At 56.5% G+C, this 20,593-nt stretch overlaps 2 protein-coding genes across 2 annotated transcripts; both read right to left on the bottom strand.

Moving 5' to 3' along the window:
- Positions 1 to 6,441: 6,441 nt before the first annotated feature.
- On the bottom strand, positions 6,442 to 9,167 carry SAC3D1 (SAC3 domain containing 1). The gene is made up of 2 exons (XM_075545454.1): positions 8,283 to 9,167; positions 6,442 to 7,555 (listed from the first exon to the last, which is right to left on the bottom strand). The coding sequence occupies exons 1-2, from the start codon at positions 8,962 to 8,964 to the stop codon at positions 7,053 to 7,055; spliced, it is 1,185 nt and encodes a 394-aa protein (XP_075401569.1). The 5' UTR covers positions 8,965 to 9,167; the 3' UTR covers positions 6,442 to 7,052.
- An 868-nt stretch (positions 9,168 to 10,035) lies between these two features.
- SNX15 (sorting nexin 15) lies at positions 10,036 to 20,593 on the bottom strand. The gene is made up of 8 exons (XM_075545455.1): positions 20,402 to 20,593; positions 15,052 to 15,087; positions 14,787 to 14,907; positions 12,858 to 12,973; positions 12,595 to 12,763; positions 11,965 to 12,108; positions 10,792 to 11,049; positions 10,036 to 10,550 (listed from the first exon to the last, which is right to left on the bottom strand). Exons 1-8 carry the CDS (start codon positions 20,498 to 20,500, stop codon positions 10,438 to 10,440), a joined length of 1,056 nt encoding a protein of 351 aa, XP_075401570.1. The 5' UTR covers positions 20,501 to 20,593; the 3' UTR covers positions 10,036 to 10,437.

Genomic DNA, 20,593 nt, shown 5'->3' on the forward strand with positions numbered 1-20,593 from the left:
ACTATCATGATCCCAATTCTACCTTGCAAATCTGGCTAGACCAGAGGATGTACACTGGTACAGATAGGAACTGGAAACAGAATCCAGGACAGATGATCCCTTCAGGACCAGTGCTGAGAGTGGCAATACTGGGAGGGGAGGATAGAGGGGGAATCTATTATAAGGATCTACATATAACCTCCCTGGGGGACGGACAACAGAAAAGTGGGTGAAGTAAGATGACGGACAGTGTAAGATGACAAAACTTACAAATTGTCAAGGGTTCATGAAGGAGGGGAGGACATGAGCTGATGCCAGGGGTTTACGTGGAGAGCAAATATTTTGAGAATGATGAGGGTTACAACTGCTTTATTACAATTGATGTATATATGGATTGTGATAAGAGTCGTTTGAGTCCCTAATAAAAAGATAAAAACTTTTTTTAAAAAGCCTTGCCCCAGGGTTTACCCAATTCCCTCTAAGGCCAGGCAGCGCCCCCTCCTTTCAGTGGTCCTGAACTTGACTCGGGGTCAACAGGCGGGTGGTCTCCTGCAGCTGCTCCAGGCCGACCCCCCCACTGTCTAGCCCTCTGCACAGCAGCAGGTGGCTCCCTTGGAGTCCAGCCTATCAGGTCACTGATGGAGGAGGTCTGCTTGGGGGTGTGGCCTTTTTAGAAGACATTGGGAACTTCTCACTGGGTCTCCGTGTCTGACTGTCTTGGACCCACATGACTGCACCCACCGGCCTGTGATGGCCCTGTTTCCTGTCCAAACTTTCTCGGACACCCTGCTTGTCTCTTTCCTTCAAGCTCTAATTTGCATTTATGGTCAATAAATGACCCCCAACAAGCCTTGGCCAGCAGGGGCATCAGCTGCTGCTCTGGGACAGTGTTTTAGGGCAGTTCTGCCTTTCCTGTTCCTGGTGAGCTCCTCTCGAACTAGCTGGGTGGAAGTGACGGGAGACCCCGTCCTGTGCTACAGATGCATGGCCTCTAGCTGGGTGGGGACCACCTTTCTGGGGTATCCCTCCAGGCATGACCTTCTCCCTTCCAAGGCTTACCCTTAAGCAGGGCTCCCAGGTTAACTCCTACCTAGACCTTCCTTCCAACCTGCTTGCTCTCCCTGGACAAGGGCTGGGTTGCAGACGGGTCAGCCTTCCACTCTTGAGCGTCAACCCACACCGCCAGCCGTCTTCCAGGTCTCAAGCTGTCTCAAACTGATCACTCAACGGTTTGCCTTCTGCACAGCATCATAATCCAAGAACCTGGTTCCCAGGCTCCATCAGCCTGAGGCCTCTCAGGGCTGCCCCTTCAGCGTCCAGCCCCTCTGCCACGGTACTATAAAATCACTGTCATCTGAATACCTTTGAAAATGTTTGCATTTGACTTCAGAGCCACACATGCGTACCAGAAGGGCCTCAGATGGCCTGCAAGCCGCAGTTTGCTGACTTCTGGTCGCTGGTGTAGACCAAGAACCGTGACTCCCTCGGCAGGGCCCCCATGGACTGCAGACCAAGACTGGGAGCAGCCCCTCCGGCCTGCTGGCCCACCGACCCAGCACCACAGGCCTCAGGCTACAGCCAAGCCCACACCTGCCAGGCCTCCTGGACCCTGCTCTCTGCCTCCAGTGCTCACCTTGCCCGGTGAGTCCTGTTCAGAAAAATCTGACTCGGCACCACGTCTGCCCAGGTCCTGCCAGTCCCCTCCGCGTGACAGCACAGGGCCCACGTGCACCGTGGTCTGACTCCTGGCCCTGCCAGTTCCTAGCTGTGTGGCCCTGGGCAGGTTAGTTCACCCTGGGGCCTCAGGTTCCTCTTCTGTTAAAGGGGAACAGCAGTCCAGTCAAGTCTGGGAGAGCGGGCACCTAGGCAAGGTGGAAACCGGGCAAAATAGTGGCCATAGAGCCAAGATGGGCGGGACTGCACGCAGTTCAAGGTGGGGCGCTGGGGGACACAGGGCACCAGGCAGCGTAGTTGAGCCCTGGCTCTCCCATCTTTCACTGCTGGACCTGCCTTGTCATTTCGGTGACAGTGCAAGGAAATGTTACAAGTGCTTGTTGCTGGGTTGCCAGAGTCGGCTCTGACCCACATGAGGAAACCCTGCCCGGGCCTGCGCCAGCCTCCCGTTTGTTCCCATGCCTGCAGCCATGGGGTCAGCCCATCTCCTCGAGGCCCTCCTCTCCCTCACTGCCCCTCCACTGCTCCAAACACGATGTCCTTCCCGGGGCCCGCTCTCTGGACAACATGCCCAAAGTACGGGACACGACGTCTCGCCACCCTTGCCTCGAAGGAAGGAGCACTCTGCTGGCGCCTCTTCCAAGACGTCCCTTTGGCAGGCCGTGCACTTCCGGCCATTCAGTGCACCAGTTCTCCTGGGTCTTCCTTGCACAACATACAGCTCTCACAGGCAGATGAGAAACTCCATGGCGTGGAGCGGGCACTCCGGTCCTTGCCTCTCAGTGCCCTGAAGGGTAGTGGCGAGCTCAGGGCATTGTCCGCATTCAGTGAGCGATACGTACGATAGCCAGGGAGACGCAGGTTTACTAAAGGACGGCTGGTCACAGCAAGGAGCTGTGGGCTGGAAGCTGCCCCAGAAAACCCACCGAGGCTGAGAGTGTGGCCCAGCGGTTCAACTATCTGTCCTTCTGTTCCCTTCAGTCCAGGCACAGACACAGAGCCCTGCCCAGGCTGACAGTGGACTCAGTGGCATGTTCTGAGACCGAGCAGAAGCCCCGAGACCCGCGGGTCTCCAAGGAGTCGGAAGTGCAGGAGGTGACAGCAAGCGCCAAGACCTCCCACGGGCAAGGGCAGAGGCAAGGAGGCAGGACCTGGAGGAATTCTCAGACCCTGAGGTCCAGCCAGTCCCCCCCGCCCTCCCTGGAGGGGCTCCAGGCTAACTCCTGCTCAACTGTGGCTTTTCTCCATCGGGGTGGGGGGCCTGAAGGTGGGACCCTAAAAGCAGAGATGTGGGCAGGGACACTGGGCGAGGGGAGGGCAGGCTTCCAGCCAGCTGCTTTGGGCCCCTCAACCACCCCACCCCCATTCCTCTGCCTAAGGCGGGCTTTTCAGGGCCAGAGCAGAACCTTCAGCAGGAGCCCATGGGCAAGTTCCTGTCCACACTCCTGAGCACCATGGAGCCCACTAAGGCCGAAGACCCCCACGAGTAGGCCTGTGCACGTGGGACGTGTGTGTGTTGGGGGGGTGCTGAGTCCCCCGAAGAGTACACCTGTCAGTTTGTATGTGTGTGTATAGGGGGGCTGCTTCCCTTTGAAGAGTATACCTGGGCGAGTATGTGTGTGTTTGGAGGCACTGCTTCTTGGGGGGGGGGCAGGGGGAGTGGTTCCCCTTGTCAGTGTGTGTGTGTATTGCGAGGGGAGGATGGGATGGGGCTGCTTCCTCCACCATCATTCAGTCCTGGACCAGGACTCGGCTCCAGGCTGTCAAGAAGCTGGGCCTCAGGCTGGTCCCCAACCCTAGCTTCCGACACTCTGGTCCATCCCCCCTCCACCCCCCATCAGGAACGACAAGATCCAGGAGTGCCCGTTCTTGGATAAGGAGGACTGGGACCCCCAGAGGACCTCGATGGAGATGAGACTTTTGCAGACGGACTGCAGGAGGTGAGCTGGGCTGGAGGGGGTGCCAAGAGGCCAGCAGCTCCCTCAGGACCTGGCTCCTCTCACCCATCAACTGCCCGCCGTGCCCAGCCCCAGCTCCCCATCAGCACCTACTTTAGCACATTAGCCTAGTGATGGCCACTGGGGACCCTTCCCCCCCTTTCCTTGTTCAAGCACTTTTGAGGGGCCCGTCCTCAGATGCCAGGCTCTGGAGCTGACGTCAGCACCCTCTCAGGGCTGTGGGCACCTGTGACCATATCCTGGGTCCTGTGTCCGGAGGAAGTTGCTCCCGGGGCTCCCACAGCCCTGGGCCCAAGTAGTGGGTACTTCCACACTGTCCCCAACTGGGGGCCACGCGGAATTCTCACAGTACACTCCCAGCCCACTGGGTCTCCAGGCGAATCCCAGCCTCCTGAGGAACTGCCCACTCCCTCTTACTGAAGAAGGGAAAGGCGCCTTTCTTCTCTGCCTGGGGGCCTCTGTGGCCATCCCGTCCTGGTCTGATGGCCACCTCATAACGGTATATTTGTCTGGGTTGACTAGAGAAACAGATCCAGGGAGATTCGTGTAAGAAAGAGCTTTATAGAAAAGAATAATTGTATATTGAGAAAACACCCCAGCCCTGCCCAGATCAAGTCCTTAAGTCCAATATTAGCCCATATGGCCCCTACCGGTCTCTTCAGACTCACACAACACATGCAATGACAGCAAACATAGGAAGATCACAGGCCAGTGGGTGGAAAGTCTTGTGGATCCAGTAGCATTGTAAGCATCTTAGCGCTGACAGGGGTCTCCAGCTGGCTCTATCAGCACAGCCCCGTGTGGCTTGTCAACAGGAATGTCTTACAGGGAGTATGTCTGGCCTACAGCAAGCCTTATTTATCTCCGGTGTACCTCCAAATGAGGTCAAGCTACGATCTGATAAGACAGGCTCGACTCCACCCCTTCTACAAGTTGACGGTTGATTATGTAACTGCCACAGCCAGGGTTCTTAGACCCAGTGGCCGTGGAAGGTTACACACATGCACGAGTTGTGTGTTGGGGCTCCTGGGTCCAGACCGGGGCTGAGGGGGCTCCCTTTCTACCCTAGTGTTTGGCAGTCCCTGAGCAAGATCCAAGTGGACAACCTGGCCCTGGGGGAGAAGCTGCAGAAGCTGGTGAGCCCCCTGCCCTGGGGGTCCTTCCTTCGTGACCTCCCAGCCCAGTTAAGCACTAGCGGGGCCTCGGGACTGCCCAGGGTCCCTCCCCACCTGACTGCTGCAATGTTTGGTGCCAGCCCGACGCACTCCACATGATCCTGAAGCTGGAGGAAGAGTCAGCCAACTGAGAGGAGGCCCAAATGGGTCAGGAGGGGACCCAGGACGACCAGGAGGCGGTGTTTCTGCAGGTGCCAGGGCAGCACAGGGTGGGGTGGGGTGGGGTGTCACCAAGGATGGCTTCCCTCAAAAGAACCCGTTCCCAGGAGACAGAAGGAACACTGTGGGTCCTGCTGCCCAACCCCCACCGAGACCACAGAAGCTACAGAGTCTGAGCCCGGCTGAGGGCACCTCTTTGGCAATCTGGCACCCCACCTGCTCTCCAGATTCCCCCAATAAATTCCGCTGCTGAGCCACTTCACCATGCGTCTGTGAGCCCCAAGGTCAGCGGGGAAGTCTTCTCCCACTCCTCCCCCCAGTTCATCCTGCGAGCCCCATGTGCTCGGCATTGCCACCCCTGTTAGCCCCCCTCCTCCACCACCACCAGATGAGATTCCCAGGCATCGTCTCCTGATAAGCTAGGTGCTGAGTAGGGCTGAGGGAGGCACTGGCTCCCCAGGGGTCAAAGCCTCCGGTCCCACACCAAAGGGCAAGAAGTGTGGGGGCCCAGCCCTGACAACCACATGGGCCCTAGGGGCTGTGTACTTGAGGGGTAAATTAAGGAAACATCAGACAAGGCCTGCAGGGCTCATCTCTTCCGTGAGCCAGAGAGTGAACAATGTATTCCCTTAACAGTCTCAATCTCCGGCGAGCTAGGAGGGGTGTGGGGTCCCCAACACTTGAATGGTCCTCAGGAGCAACTTCGTGATTGTGGAAAATATTAAAGACAGACAGACAGTGGGGCACATGGGCTCTTCTTCCCGCATCAGGACTGACAGAACGTATTTCTCTAATGGGTATACTTAATGGGTGCTATAGTTGATTGTGCCAGCCTGGCTGATAAACACAAGTAGGATTAACTGAAGGGCAAAGGGATAAATGGCTCGGTGAGCCTCGCCTTGGTGGTTCTGTGCCTCCGTTTAAAGGGGTACACTACCTGTGGGATGCCTAGCCTGTGGACTGTGTCTCTGTAAGTTGAGGTCCCTTTAATCCCACACGATTGGAATGTTCATCTCTGGAGCTGGGGACTGACAGTTGATGACAGTTGGGGACCTGCCTTGCTGTTTGCTGCCTGGGGATATATAGCCCAGCTCTCTCTATAGAAGGGGACTGGCACCTGGCAGCTCTCAAAACTTGAAGGACTGCTAGTATCTCACTGCTTTATAATTTAACTGTTAATTTCTTGTATTATCTATCTGTATATAATTTAACAGTTTATTTCTTGAATTACATATCTATCTTTATATTGATATATAATTACTAGCAATCTGGTTTGTCTCTCTAGAGAACCCTGTCCAACGCAATGGGACTTACATAAGGCATGCATGTTATACAGCTAATGTGTTACAAAGTTAATGGGCGGTGTTATAAACGAGTAACACATTAGACAAGCAATGAAATAGGTCACCATCTTGACCTAGTGCTAGTTGGCCTCGGTGGGTAGGCTTCAGAACCGGATTGCTTTTATCTAGAGAGAACTTTTCGGCACAGTGACGTAGCCAGACACAGAAATGATTTATATGGTGGCTCCTTTAAGACAGTCCCTTTATGGGGGGTAATTGGACAGTGCCCAGTCATGAGAATGTATATTAAGACTTCTTTATATCTTGTAACCGTGAGAGTCTTCTCCCACCCGTCGGCTTTCCAGGCCCGTCCTGATGAGCACGGAGGACTTAGCTGTGCTGTATTCTCATCCAGTCCCTCGGTGTACCATGCAAGTGGTGGCATTAGAGGCAAACGTGGAGCAGGAGGGGGGACGTGTTGGAAGCTGGCTTGACCTTAAGTGTCCCTGAGCTCCTCACCAGGGGAACAATCGATCCATATCAAAAGGGAGTGGGACCTACCTAGGGGGGGTGTGTCTGATCCCTTTTGATGGCAGTCAACCTTCATAAGTGCAGTAGTAACCACGTGCTTGCAAGTAGCACTTTCAAACTGGCTTTACTCAGGGAACGGTTTTCGATAGGAGGATGTGACTGAACGGCATCTCCACTCCATGAGCGTCTCGGCCCCTCAGACTCCTTAAAATATGAGCGCAAAGAATCTGTGTGCACGCCCTTCCTGGAGCTTGGTTTCCCATACAGGTCTCTGGGGCCAGCGTGGCCAGTCCTCAGGCTGGGGACTGGGCTCTGATGGAGCTCTCCTCTTCCTCCTCGGCCATGACCACCTCCTCCAGGGTCCGCCCTCGCAGCTTGCTGTCCACCAACAGGTTGCAGGCCCCTGCACTTGGCTGCCCCTCCTCCCGGTAGTGACCCCTAAGGAACACCACTTGCTCCTCCCCAGCCAGGGGTAGCCCATGTGCCTGGCACAGGTCGCGGGCCTCCTCGGGTCCGTCCAAGGCCAGCAGGTGCACCAGGAAGTCCAGGGGCAAGGCCTGGCCCTTGGGGGTGCTGAGGGCACGGGCAAGGCGGGCCAGGGCTCCACGGCGAGCATGGGCCACGTGCCCCTGCACAGCACAGCTAGGCAGATAGGTCAGGGTCCGGAGCAGGCGGAATAGACGGGCAGCATTGCCCTCTCGAAAGGCGGCGTCCACGGCCAAGGCTGTATGCAGGGGCGGGCAGGCACGCAGGGCGGCAGGCAGCTGTAGAACCTCGTGCAGGGCCTCCAGGGAGCCTGGGGAGGTGGGAGCCAGCATGAGGGTGCTGGGGGCTTTCCTGAGCCAAGCCCATCTCCTTGCCCTCCCAGCCCTGGGTGTTTTCTAGCCTGATCCTGCTCACATTTTACCCTGACCAATTCAGCCAACAGCCCCTTGCCCACATAGATCCTTATGGGATAGCTGAGCTCCTCAGACAAACTCGGTCCACACAGTCTGGAAGCAGCCAGTAGTGTTTACAGGCGGGGATGCTAAGGCCCAGATCATCGAAAAGCCTTGCTCTTGACTGTTGATGAAGGGGCGTGGGGTGGCTGATCCCCCACATCCAGGTTTCTGATGGAGACCCTAACCCACTGCCCTGACCACCTGGGAAGCCCCTTCCTCACACTGGCTCTGCCGCCCAGAGGTTGAATCACTGGGATTTAGGATCAATCACGTAACGAGAACTTTGAAGCCAGCAGCGTTTTATCACAACCAAAACGCACCACCCACAATACGGCTCTGAGGGTCTAGAAGCTCCTATCCCACGTATGCATGCTCACGGCCGCTATGCAATGTCGGCCGCGGAAAAGTTATTGGGGGGGGGATACGTTTAAAAAACAGGCCACCTGCCCCGCCCATTCCAGTTCCACTTTCTCCTCCTCCGTTTCTAGGGATCTGATGTCCCCTGGGGGAGAGCTAAAGGCTCCTCCAACCTGCCTTGGCATCGCGGGCCTCACGCTGCTCCAACGGCGGCCCCCGACTCACCCAGGTTATAGAGCAGAAAGAGGCCATGGAAGGCGGCCTGGCGGGGGTGCGGCCCGGCGCCCCGCGCGTAGCAGCGGCGCAGCGAGCCGAAGCCCTCTTGCACCTGGGTTTGCAGCAGGCCCCCGTCTACCCGCCCGTGCGCCGGGTCGGTCCGGAGCCGCGCCACCACGGCCAGCAGCGTGGCCAGCGCCGCCTCCAGCACCACGGCCGCCTCGGCGTCGCCCGCGCTCTGCAAGGCCAGGTCCAGGCGCACGGCGCGCAGCCGGTCCGCCACGAAGCTGGCCACCTCGGCGCGGGACGCGTCGGCGCGCTCGGCCACGTCGCCGGCCAGGTAGCGCACGGCGGTCAGCAGCACGCGCGGCGGCCGCAGGTGGCTGGGCGGGGGCCGGGGCTTGCCGGCGGCCGGCCGGCAGTACTCCTTCACGGTGCGCCGCGGGTCGGCGCGGGGCGGGCCCCCCCCCAAGTGCTCGGGAGCCACCTCGAAGCGGTGCAGGCGGCGCTCCTTCTCTCGCCGGGCGCGCTCGGCGGCCGGACACATGTCCGGACACGTGCCCACGGGCAGCTCGCTGTCTGTCATGGGTGGGCTGCGGGGCGAGAGGCGGTGATCAGCGACCCGCGGAGGCCGGCGGCCCGCCTCCCACGCTGGCCACCCGCCTCCTTGAGACTCACCGGGTCTGCGCATGCGCACGCCAGCGGCCGGCCTCCCGAAATGCACCGCGTTGTAGTCCTGAGTGGTTCTGCGCGCGCGAGCGGCCTCCCGAAATGCACCGCGTTGTAGTCCTGAGTGGTTCTGCGCGCGCGGCCCTGGAAACGCTCCCCAGGATGCACCGCGCGCGGCCTCGCGATTACCCCGTTTCCGTTAACGGGCGGGCGGCACGCCCATGATGCATCGGCTTGTAGTTTCTCCCGCTAAGCCAATCGCTTTGCAGGCTGGGGGTGGGGCGTGGGCGGGCCAAGGGTGGGACCACGCCCCCAAGGCTTTCTTGGGTCCCTACCCTTTGAACTGTCCAATTTCATCTCAAGTGGTAGCCCCCTCTCCGAGTTGCTCCCCCTTAGTCCCCGGTGATGCAGATGGATTGCTCCAGACCACTAACCCGAAGGCTGGCAGTTTGCACCCACCCACCGAGCAGCGCCATGAGAGGAGGCCGGGGCTCCCGGTGTGGGGACAGCCCGGGGTGCCGCGGGGCAGTTCTGACACAGGAGCGGGCCGGCTCCGCCGGTGCCAGTCTCTGCCAGGTCCCACGCTTCCTGGTGGCGCAGCCGGGCAGGCGCTGGACTACTCATTACTGTAGGGTTAGGGCTTCAAGCCCACCAGCCAGGCAGAGGGAGAAAGATGGGGCTCTCTGCCCCTCTAAAGATTGGAAACCAACCCTCTGACGTCATGAGTTGGAAAGGGGGGCCTCCTGGTGTGGTGGGTTCCCAGGTTGACTGTTAACCCTAAGGGCCAAACCTTGGAGAGAAGAGGCGGCTTTCTAGTCCCCTAAAGAGATGCCGGCTCCCCGGGGACACTTCTACCATCAAAACTGACTCCATGCCAGTGAGCTTAGGAGTCGGCATCGACCCGATGGCATGGGCACAGCTGTCAGCAAACTTCCTCTGGAAAAGACCAGATAATAAGTATTCTAGGTTTGTGCCTTCTGCAGCCTGTGGCATCTGCCCAACTAAGTCCTCCTACTCTGCCCTTGGGACGCCCTGGCAGCTAACAGCACATGAAACAAGTGTGTTGTACATGTGAATCCCGGGTCATGTTCACCTGTCATGAAATCGTCTTCCTCGAGTGTTCTGAACCATTAACAGATGCGACAAAGCATTCTTCACTCCCGGGCCATCTGAGAAACCCAGGGAATGGTCAGATTTGGCCTCAGACGGTGGTTTGCAGACCCAGCTTCCAGGTGTATACACTGACCATTTAATGACCAAGTAGCTCTCCCACGGGAGACAGACAGGCGGTGTCACATGGATGGATACACCCTGCTTTCCCCATGGCAGACACAGCCGGGAAGCTGAGTCCATTCTTTTTCTCATTTTTGGTCCATTACCTGGAGAAATGGCCCTGGGAGTTAACAAGACCAGGGGCAGGGTTTGGCCCCGGAGCAGAAGGGGCGAAGAGGGGCTGGCAGTGCTGGAGCTAGAGTTGTGGGAAAGGTCCACCCCCTCAGGGCGAGAGTTGGGAAAGGGTCAGGTGCTGGCTCAAGATCTCTTCTGCCCGCTTCAGGTACACAGCTGCCTTCTTCTTCACACCTTCCCGGCGGGCAGGGGACGGGTCACCTGTGGAGAGTGTGGCTCTGCAGTGGTACCTGGGCTTGGTCCCCTTTGGGACCCCTGGCCTGGCCCCTCACAGCTCGCAGACACCTCCGTGTGCCTCTCCTTCCCCCACCCCCAGAGGAGGGTCTGTGTCTACTCTTACCATTCCATAGATGAGGGTACCGAGACCACCGGATGAAAACAGCCACCCAAGAGTCTCCACCCCTAAGCTCCCAGTCTGGCCCCACCCCCAGCACCCACTCACCTGCGACCCCCTGCAGCAAAACATGCACGCCGTCACGGTAGCCCTGCAGCGCCTCAGGATAGGCGCCCGCCTTCTCGTCCCGCAAAGCCTGGGTGATGAGCACGGTGGCCTGGCTGAGATAGGCAGGGGTGGGCCCTCCTTCCTCATCCTCTTCCTCCTGCGGCACTCCTGGCTCCCAGGCATTCGGGTCCGGCCTCTCCAGCTCTGCCTCCATCTCTGCCAGCTCACTCACGTGTGTGGGGCTGGGGCCTGCGTCTTCTGTAACCAGATATGGAGGGCTCCGGACAGGCTGGCCCTCCCTCCCCGACAAGGGCCTGCTGTCCACCCCCAGACCCCTCGTGCCCAGCGGGTGACGACCATGGTGTTAGCTGCCCCAGTAGAGGGTGCAGCAGCTGGGGAGTCCAAAAGCCCCCTGTACACAGCACACTGGGGTGAGTCGGCTTCACATTGCAGCCCATGAGTTTCCTCGGCTGCAGAGCACCAGGACTTTTCTTCCGCCGGCCGGGCCGCTGGGGCCTCAGCCCTCCCACCTTTTGTCCAGCAGCTGATCCCCAACCGTGTGCCACCCAGGTGCCTTGTAGAGCTAGCCAGCCACCAGCTAGCCAGTGGGCGGGGTCCACACTTTTGAAAAAGCTGCTGTACCTTCCTAATTCTCACTCTGGACGACGCCCAGGGGACTGTAGCAGGCTCTCTGTGTCTGTGCCCATTTTCCTGCCGATCCACAAACCAAACCCTTTCCTCCATAAACTGGAACCTAGGGAGGCTGGATGGACGGCACCAGCCCAAGGGCAGACATGCCCCAAACTTTGAAGTCTTAGAGAAACGTCAGAGATTCTGAGAAGCTTAGGGACTTTTGGGGAGAGGTAGCTGAAGGTCCGCTGAAACTCCGAATGTAAGACGTGCCACCTCCACAGGGAGCTGGCTTGAGCTCCTTAACCCAGCCCCATACCTGGCGCCTCCAGTCCCTCGAGGACTCTGTTCTCTCTGGGGAGGCCCTTAGGGGAGGGACACCCAGTTCACCTTATCACAGAGGCTGACATCTCCCTGCAGGGCCCTGAGGGACCCCAAACCAAAACCAAACGCACTGCAATTGAGTCGATTCTGACTCATGGCTGCCCATTGAAACAGGGTAGACTCCCAGGCTACCCTAACCACCCAGTCTGTCCCCCTCACCTTCCTTGGAGAAGGGGTCAAAGAGGGCCAGCTCAGCCTCGGTGAGCGGCCCACGGCCCGGGGAGCCAGGGGCCTCCTCCATGCTCCCACAGGGAAAGAGTAGGTCCAGGGCATCCTGGGCAGGGCTGGATGGTGGGAGGTCCGCTGCGGATCAGAGTGGTCAGGCCATTAATACGGGCCCTTCCTCTTCTTGCCAACGTTGGTCCAGAAAGGAACTACCGGACATCGCCCCCTCGGTGCCACGTTCGGGCCTACGAGGGAGGTCCCCGCGCACTCCTCAAATTGACCAAGCATCTGAGGTCAAGAGGACCGGCCAAGGAGGAGGAATGGAGACAGGAAACACCAGGGAAGGTGGGATCCTGGGTGGTGCACTGTGGGGGAAGGGTGCCAATCAATGAGCAGGACGTGTTGAACAGAGAGCTGGTTTGCTCACTACATTGTCCCCCAGTGCACAAGACAGGGAGCAAAAGGAAAGACAGGTGTGACCCTGTCATGAATTCCTTGCAGCAACATTGGCACCCGTTTTACAGATTAGGAACCTGGAGTCCAGAGAAGGAAACAGCTCACGGATAGGGGGGCAGCCCAGCCCTCAAGGCCCCAGCCCTGGCTCCCTATCCCCACCCAACGCACCTGGTACCTCCAACTCCTCGAGGCCCCTCCTCTCTGCAGGGAGCGGTCTGAGTAGTCGGGACTCCTCGGGGGGCAGCCTGGCCTCCTCGGGGGGCGGTGTGGGGATCAAGGGGGGTGGCAGGATGTGTTGGTCCCTGGATACTTCAGAGAGCCGAGTCACCTCCCCGCCCTACAGGGGGGAATGTCCAGCGGTGGGTAAGGCCCAGGTCTGCCTGGTGGCGAGGCGGAGCGTCCCGGGCCCTGGGAGGTGGCAGCAGGCGTACCCGGAAGAACTCCTTGAGCTGGGGGCTGTTGCTGAGAGCGGGGATGTGCACAGTGAACCGCAGCAGGTCCTCCGCCCCCTTCCGTCGCTCCTCGATCACAGACGCTTCAAAGCGGCCTGCAGCCCCAGAGGGAGAAGAGGGGGCACCGTGAGCCTCAGGGGGCTTCTTGACTCCACCTCACTGCCTGGAGCCTCAGCACAGCCTCCTCAGTGGTCTCCTACAGCCCCCACCCCAACCCCCCTCCACATGGAAGCCTTGTGTTGTCAGGGGCAGTCAAGTCGGCTCCGACACCCAGCACCCAGTGCACCACAGGACCAGACCCTGCCGGTCCTGGGCCTCGGGACTCTAGACTTCCAATTTAAGTGAGCGCTGGGGTGTATTGTCATGCGTTGAGCTGCTTCTGTGGGTCATCAGGTGACTGATGGTTATTGACCTGTCATCAGTTTGAAACCAGTAGCTGCTCGTCAGAAACTCAGGGGCCAGTCTCTACTGTCCTATAGGGCCACTGAGAGTCAGAGTTGACTCACAGCAGTGAGTCTGTCTGTTTGGGCTTTCTATTGTGTCTCAGGGAGCCCTGGTGACATAGTGCTTATGCGCTGGGCTTCAAACAGTCAAGGTCAGCAGTTCGAAACCACCCGCCGCTCCGAGGAAGAAAGATGAGGCTGTCTACTCCCCCGTGAGACGCCTCTGACTCAAGCCGCGGCATTTCCCATCGTCTCCTACACATGTTAACGTTGGACACTGAGTAAAGAAAGCTAACGAGGAATCAATGCGTTCACGGTACCGCAGAAGAATATGGAAACTGCCAGCGCTTGCCCAGAGAGCAAACAAGTCCGTCTTGGAAGAAGTAGAGCAGAGCGCTCCGTAGAGGCAAGGATGGCGAGGCTTTGTCTCGTGGACTAGGACGAGTTGTCAGGAGAGGCCAGTGCCTGGAGGAGGACGTCCTGCTTGGTACAGTCAAGGGGCAGTGAATACGAGGAAGGCCCTCGACAAGAAGATGGACACAGGGGCCGCAGCCACAGGCTCATGCAGAGCAACGACTGAGGAAGGCGTGGGACTGGCAGTGACCTGTCTTGCACAAGGTCACTGTGGATGGGAACCGACTTGAGGCACCTAACACCATCAACGCGTGGTAGGGAGCTATTGAGGGGGCATTTGCTGTTGTTTCCACTTCCCTCTGCACCCACAGTGCTTCGTAAGCCCTGGACTCGCCACACTGCAGTGTGTCCCGGTCACGTGTGGCGTGGCTGCCGTGCACAGCAGTGCAGGTAAGATGCCCTGTGCCTGGCCAACGAACAACCCTCGTTCTGCCCCTTCCAGGCTCAGCCTGTGAGCCGCAGTGACCTCATCTTGGGGCGACCGAGGGCGTGAGTGGCTGAGACACAGCGAGGGCTCTGAAGCTCTGAGCCTTGCTTGTCATGTCTGTGAAATGTGCCCAACTCCAAAGCTCCATCCATCCATCCATCCTCCATCCATCATCATCATTCATCCATCATCCATCCATCATCCATCTATCATTATGTATCCATCATCATCATCCATCTATCCACCATCCATCCATCCATTATCCATCCATCATCATTCATCTATCATCATCCATTCATTATCCATCATCATCTATCCATCCATCATCATCCATCCATTATCCATCTATCCATCATCATCTATCCATCCATCCATCAATCATCCATCATCTATCCATCATTCATCTGTCATCATCCATCCATCCATCATTCATCTATCTACCATCCATCCACCATTCATCTATCCATTATCTATCCATCCATCACCCATCTATCATCCATCCATCCATCTATCCATCCATCCATCCATCCATCCATCCATCCGATGTCTCCACTCCCGTCTCACCAGCCCCCATCACCAGCGATCCCCCAACCCGGCTACTCCATCTCTGGTCTGAACACTCACCAAACACCTGGGCCCGGGGGAAGGAGGGGAACTCCTCCAGGCGGCGGAAGAGGTTCCGGTGGGTGTAGGCCAGGTCTCCATGGAGCTTGCGGAAGTCACTGTACCGCTTCCAGACCACCACCTGCGAGGGGCGGGAGGCAATGACCTGGACCCTGCCCCAGCCTGCCCCCTGAAGCCAGAGGACAAGCCCCCTGGCCAGGGCGGGAGGAAGAGGGGCTGTTTGGAGTGGGGGCTGGGAAAGAGCATGTGCTCCCAGAAACCTCACCTCTTTGACGTCTTCTGGGTCCTTCTTTGAGATGAACTGGGGAAGAAAGGCAAGAACCATGAGCGCAGACCCGGTCCTGTTGTGAAAGCCCGGGGTCTAGCCCCTCCTGAAGGGCAGTGTCCTTTGCCCACTGGGATCCATGTCCTGCCTTCAAGACTCTGAATGCAACTTTGAGCAATGATTCCATTCCCACCTCAGTATCCTCATCTGTCAAATGGGGAGGCTTGTGTGTGTCTCTCCACAGGCCAGTGCCTGGGAACTCCTGTCCCAGTTCCTTCCAAGGGCCCAGCCCCTGCGTCTCCTGCAACCAAAGTGCCCCAAGTTCTTGGAAGACCAAAGGACTCCCCTCTGTGTGATCAGTGGGGACACAAGTGGCACTGTCACCGGGGCTGGCGACCCCGGAGGGCGGGCTTGGGTCTGGGGTGGGAAAAGGCTTCTTTTTCATTACGCTATGTTCATAATCACTGAAAAATAACAGCCTGCAGCTGGGAGCACCTGTCAGTTTCCAGAACACTCAGCAGGCAGCCAGAGAAAAGAGGAAGTGGAGGAGCAGAGAGGGAACTGAAACGCACAAGATCACACGCCTCCTTGCTAGAATGAAACCCTGGGCTTTTGCTTTTTACCACAGAGACTGGTCTGAAGCACGGCAGTTACAACAAACTGCGTTGGAAGATCATCGAAGGATCCACCCTTCCTAAAGAACTCAGATCCATAATATAGCAAGAGCATCTCCAAAACAGCATTAAGACGACAAACCATCCAACCTCTAAAAACGGGCCAACTATTGAATAGGCATCTCCCACAGAAGATGTTTGAAGGTCAGAGGTCAATTGGATCAGGAAAGTGCCGTCCCTGTTATTTGCCACTGAGAAAATGCAAATTAACATCCCCATGTGATGCTACAGACCCACCAGTAATGGCTAAAATTAGAGACCGATATTACTAAGTGTTGACGGGAACAGGTGCATGCAAAGGCACAACTTCCCAGGAAAAGACTGCTTGACAGTTTCTAATAAAGTTACACATTACCCGTCCCATGGGCTGGCAATTTAACTCCCAGGTATAGACCAAGGGGCAATGCACATATCCAAGAAAGGACTTGTTCAGCTTTATTCAGGAGGACTACCTACGTTCTGGGAGCAGTCCCAACGTCCCACAACAGAAGGATTAAAGAAACAGACTTTAATAGAAAGCAATAGAAATAGCAATAGAAAAAGAGTAAGACTATTTATTCACACAAGAACATTTTGAAAAAACTCCCCAAACCTTGTACTGGGTTAAAAAAAAAGGGGAGGGGGGCAGGCACAGGATGGCATGTGTCACATGAATTCCCTTCACAGGAGACTCAAGAAGAGGCCAAACTAACCCACGGTGACCGTCCTCAGGAAGGGGGTCGGTTACTTCCGTGGGAAGGGGTGACTGGCCACACTGACAAATGGCCTTTCTCGTGTGAAGTGGATCGGTGTCTGACCCGAGTGGGGTTTGCACAGACAGACGGGTGCTGTTGCCAGGTGCCGAGTCGGGCCTGACTCACAGCGCCCTAGCACTGCCCGGTCCCACGCCAGTTTCACAACTGTTCGTATGTCGGAGGCCATGCTGCAACCGCCGTGTCCGTCCATCTTGCTGAAGGTCTTCCTCTTTTTCCCTGCCTCTCTACCTTATCGAGCATGCTGGCCTGCGCTGAGGACTGGTGTCTCCTGATAACATGTCCAAAGTGCATGAGATGGAATCTTGGCATCCTTGACTCTAAGGAGCACCCTGGCTTATTTCTTCCAGACAGATCTGTTTGTCCTTCTGGCAGTCCGTGGTACTTTCAATAGTCTTTGCCAGCACCAGAATTCAAATGCATCGATTTTTTTTTGGTCTTCCACCTCTCATGCGCCTATGAGGCCCTTGAAAATGCCTTGACTTGGCTCAGGCACCTTGGTCTTCAATTAAACCTCCTTGCTTTCCCACAATTTGAAGCGGCCGTGAGCAGCGGGTTTACTCCGTGCACTGTGTTGCTTCATCTCGTTACTGCACGGACGCAGACCCACGTGTGCACCTCCATCACGCTGCCCAGTTGAGAGCTGTGCCCATTCCTGCCTGGAAACGAAGGTGCGCTTCCAGGCAAACGTAGCAGGCAAGCAACACAACTAAATGTAGGAACAAAACAAAAACAGCCTTGCGGAATTCCAGCAGTGGGAGTGTGCAAGCTACAGAGGACACTTGGGTGCACATAACAATGGTGTTGACTAGTGAAAGCGGGAGGGAAGCGCAGATAGACACAGGCACCCCCGCTTGACCAACGCTCTCTGTTCACCACTGTGCTCTGCTGAGACCCACACTGGGACCCGATTCTTGCTTGGGTGTGAAAAGCCAAACTAGAGGTCAGCCTTGGTTTTGCAGCGAGCAGGGTGGGGAGGCAGCTTACGCCCAGCGCAGTGCAAGCAGCTCCTTCCCTGGGTCTCCCTGGTTGCTGTAGGCTGCTGCCAGCCAGAATATCAGCAGTGTGAAGACAACAGACACTCTGCGGGAGAAAGAAGAGGCTTTCTACTCTTTCTGTTGGTTTGTTTTTGCTTTCCACTCCTGTCATGACCTGCAGTCTGGGAAGCCCACGGGGCAGTGCAGCCTCACAAGGTCTCTAAGGGCTGGAATCGACCCGATGGCAGTCTGGTGTGTATTTCACCTCAATGTTATTTTAGGTTTTGGGTGTTTTCGTTCTAATTTGTAGGTTCTGGGAGCACTCATAAAATTTTCCCCTTGAACTGAATGCTGAATGGTAACCACTCCTTCACTTTCTGCCTCCCCCCCCCCCCCCCGAAAGGTTTCTTAGGCAAGCTCTACTTGTGGAGAGCACAGGGGACCTGCATTTGCCTGTCGATGGAGTTTATCTGCAAGAATAAGCAAGCAGCCTCCAACACTGGCTCCTGGGAAGAGGAAGTACAGAGACACGAAGGAAGGGTGAATTATTTACCTTTAAAGATGATAACATTCTATCAAACTCATGTACCTTATACACTCATGTGGAAGCTTAGTTTTCAGCACATTTTTAATGCAGCTTTTGCGGTAAAATTCGGTGCCTCGGCTGATACGCGAGTCGGCTTTTAGTATACTCTAGCATATAGGGAATGCTACTCGGGTAAAAACAATAGAAATGCTCACAGGAGTCAATGTGTCCCTACTCCAGCTGTCTCGCGCTCTCCGTGTCGTATTTACATTTCCCATGTCTTAAGCATGGGAAAAGCACGGTAAGTGATCTGGGGAAAAGCCAACAAAGCAAACTAGCGGTGTGTGTGTGTGTGTGTGTGTGTCGGGGGGGGGCAGCACCTTTTAAATACTGTAGGGCTCTGGGCTTGAACTGCTTTTGATGGGTCTTGACGTTTGGCTCCACTCTCACAGTGCCTCATGCTGTGGTTACGGCCCAATCGGGTCGGTTCCAGCTCGTGGCAACGCTGCGTGCCAAAGAGGGAACCGCGGCCGCCTCTGTACCATCCTCACCATCGTGAAGCTCCAGCTTCATGTTGTCTCGGCCACAGGGTCAACCCTGAGGGCCGGCCTCTTCTCCACTGACCCCCACTTGACCAAGCTCCCTGTCCTTTTGCAGGGACTGGTATCTCCTGAGAAGAAGTCCAAAGCCCAAGGGGGGAGGGCTCGTCGTCCTTGCTTCTGAGAAGCACACTGGCCATCCTTCCTCTAAGATGAATTGTTCCTCTGGCAGGCAGTCCATGGGACTGCCGAGATTCTTCACCAATACCATCATCGGAATGCATCAATTCTTCTTTTTTTTAATGAAAAGATTATTTTGTTGGGGACTCTTACAACTCTTGTCACAATCCATACATCGCCTGCAGCAGGCGAATTTGCACAGATGTTGCCTTCATTATTTTCTAGACATTTACTTTCTATTGAGCCCTTGGTATCAGTTCTTCTGTATTCCTTATCGATGGCCCAGCGTTCCCGTACACACGAGACAGCGGAAAGATGACATGGCTTGGTTCAGACGCACCTGAGTCTGCAGGGGACACTTCTGATCGCCAACGCTTTCAAGAGGCCTTGTGCCGCAGAACTGCCCGATGTTCACGTTTCACTTCTTGACCGTGAACCCGAGTAAAACAAACATCGTCGACAAGTTCAAGCTCTCCCTGGGTGCCATGATGTTGTCTGTCTGTCCAGTTGTGAAGATTCTGTGGCTTTCCTGATGCTGAACTGCAGTCTGGCCTTGAAGGAGGCGATCGGATTTTCATCAGCATCCATGTGCGGTGCAAGAGCAGGCAAGCGCTTTGTTTTGGGCCAGCGCAGTTGCTAGTAAGCCTCCCTCTCATCGGAAGCTTTGTTCCTCTTTATGTAGATTCTGGGGACTGTTCGCTTGGCATATGAAAAAAACAAACTCTGCATCGACTTGGTGCGGACTCATAGCAACCGTACTGGGCTGACGAGAACTGCCCCATGGGTTTCCACGGCTGTAACTTTAAGGTCTCTCTCCCAGGGAGCCGTTGGTGGTTTCAAACTGCTGACCTTGTGGTCAGCAGCCCAATGCATACTCACTACGTTACCAGGGCTCCTTTGGCATGCAGGTTAAGTATGGGGAATGGGCAAGGGCTGGTTTAAGAGTCACCTAGTTCAAAGCTCAGAAAGCCCCCCCAAATCTTTCCTTGCCCCCTGCTCCTACCCACTAGGCCCCTCTCAGGCGGCTGAATTGCTACTAGTTTCCCTCATATGGTTCAACATTTTGTAAACAGTATCATTTTGTGATCCTGTTTCGATTCTAAACTCCATGATCTCTTCCGTGCCTCTCCACAACGCCTTATGTTGTCACTGCTTGCAATCCCGACTTGAGGTTGCCCTGATCAACTTCTGGTGATGGCTGAAGAGAGTTCAATACTTTGGGGCTGTACAGTTTTCTTAACCAGAAAAAACCACCAAAAATCTCTTATTAAAAAAAAAAATTCTACAAAGATTTTTTTGGTTTTGTTTTTTAACGTAAGTAATACACCGTTACCAAAAAAAACACACCAAAAACCCACCAAGAGACTGGAGAGCTAGCTAGTCTCTGGGCGAAGCCTGAGCTTTCACGCTGATTTTGACAAGCGTACAACCTGGCAGCCACACATCACCTAGGCGTGGGCAGCCCCACCGCACGGGCGCCGAGCTGCAACCCACGCCCTTTTAAAAGGGGCAGCGTCGCAGTAAGGCCCCGCCCCCTCGTGGTCGAAAGCCTAAGAGGAGGTTCTTCCGCAGACTCCCCTTAAAGGGGAAATCCATTTCAGTCGTCCCAAATGGAAGCTTCCTTCCGCGTTGTGCCTTAAGGCACCACCCGGCCCCCGACGCTTGTTAAAAGGGTAAAGGTTCCGGCTGGGCCCCACCTCACCTGCGCAGTCACTTTGTACTCGGTGTAGCCCTTGGCGTGCGTCCGCGGGTCCGAGACCGTGTAGCGCCGCACGAACTCGTCCTTGGCCTGGCGGGACATGGCAGCGGCCCGGAGCCGAGCTGACGGCCGGCCTCCGCCCGCTCCCCGCCGCCCCCTCCCCTCCAGGCGGGCCTCCTCCAGTCGCCGCCCGGC

Source organism: Tenrec ecaudatus, chromosome 4 (assembly GCF_050624435.1).
Source record: "Tenrec ecaudatus isolate mTenEca1 chromosome 4, mTenEca1.hap1, whole genome shotgun sequence".
Taxonomy (NCBI): domain Eukaryota; kingdom Metazoa; phylum Chordata; class Mammalia; order Afrosoricida; family Tenrecidae; genus Tenrec; species Tenrec ecaudatus.

Excerpts from the sequence above, each read along its gene's own strand:
- SNX15 (XM_075545455.1), bottom strand. The coding sequence starts at position 20,500 with ATGTCCCGCCAGGCCAAGGACGAGTTCGTGCGGCGCTACACGGTCTCG. Across the intron at positions 14,908-15,051 it reads ACCCAGAAGACGTCAAAGAG|GTGGTGGTCTGGAAGCGGTA; the intron begins GTGAGGTTTCTG and ends CGCCCCTCGCAG. Across the intron at positions 12,109-12,594 it reads CGAGGAGTTGGAGGTACCAG|CGGACCTCCCACCATCCAGC; the intron begins GTGCGTTGGGTG and ends TCTGATCCGCAG.
- SAC3D1 (XM_075545454.1), bottom strand. The coding sequence starts at position 8,964 with ATGCGCAGACCCGGTGAGTCTCAAGGAGGCGGGTGGCCAGCGTGGGAG. Across the intron at positions 7,556-8,282 it reads CTTTCTGCTCTATAACCTGG|GCTCCCTGGAGGCCCTGCAC; the intron begins GTGAGTCGGGGG and ends CCACCTCCCCAG.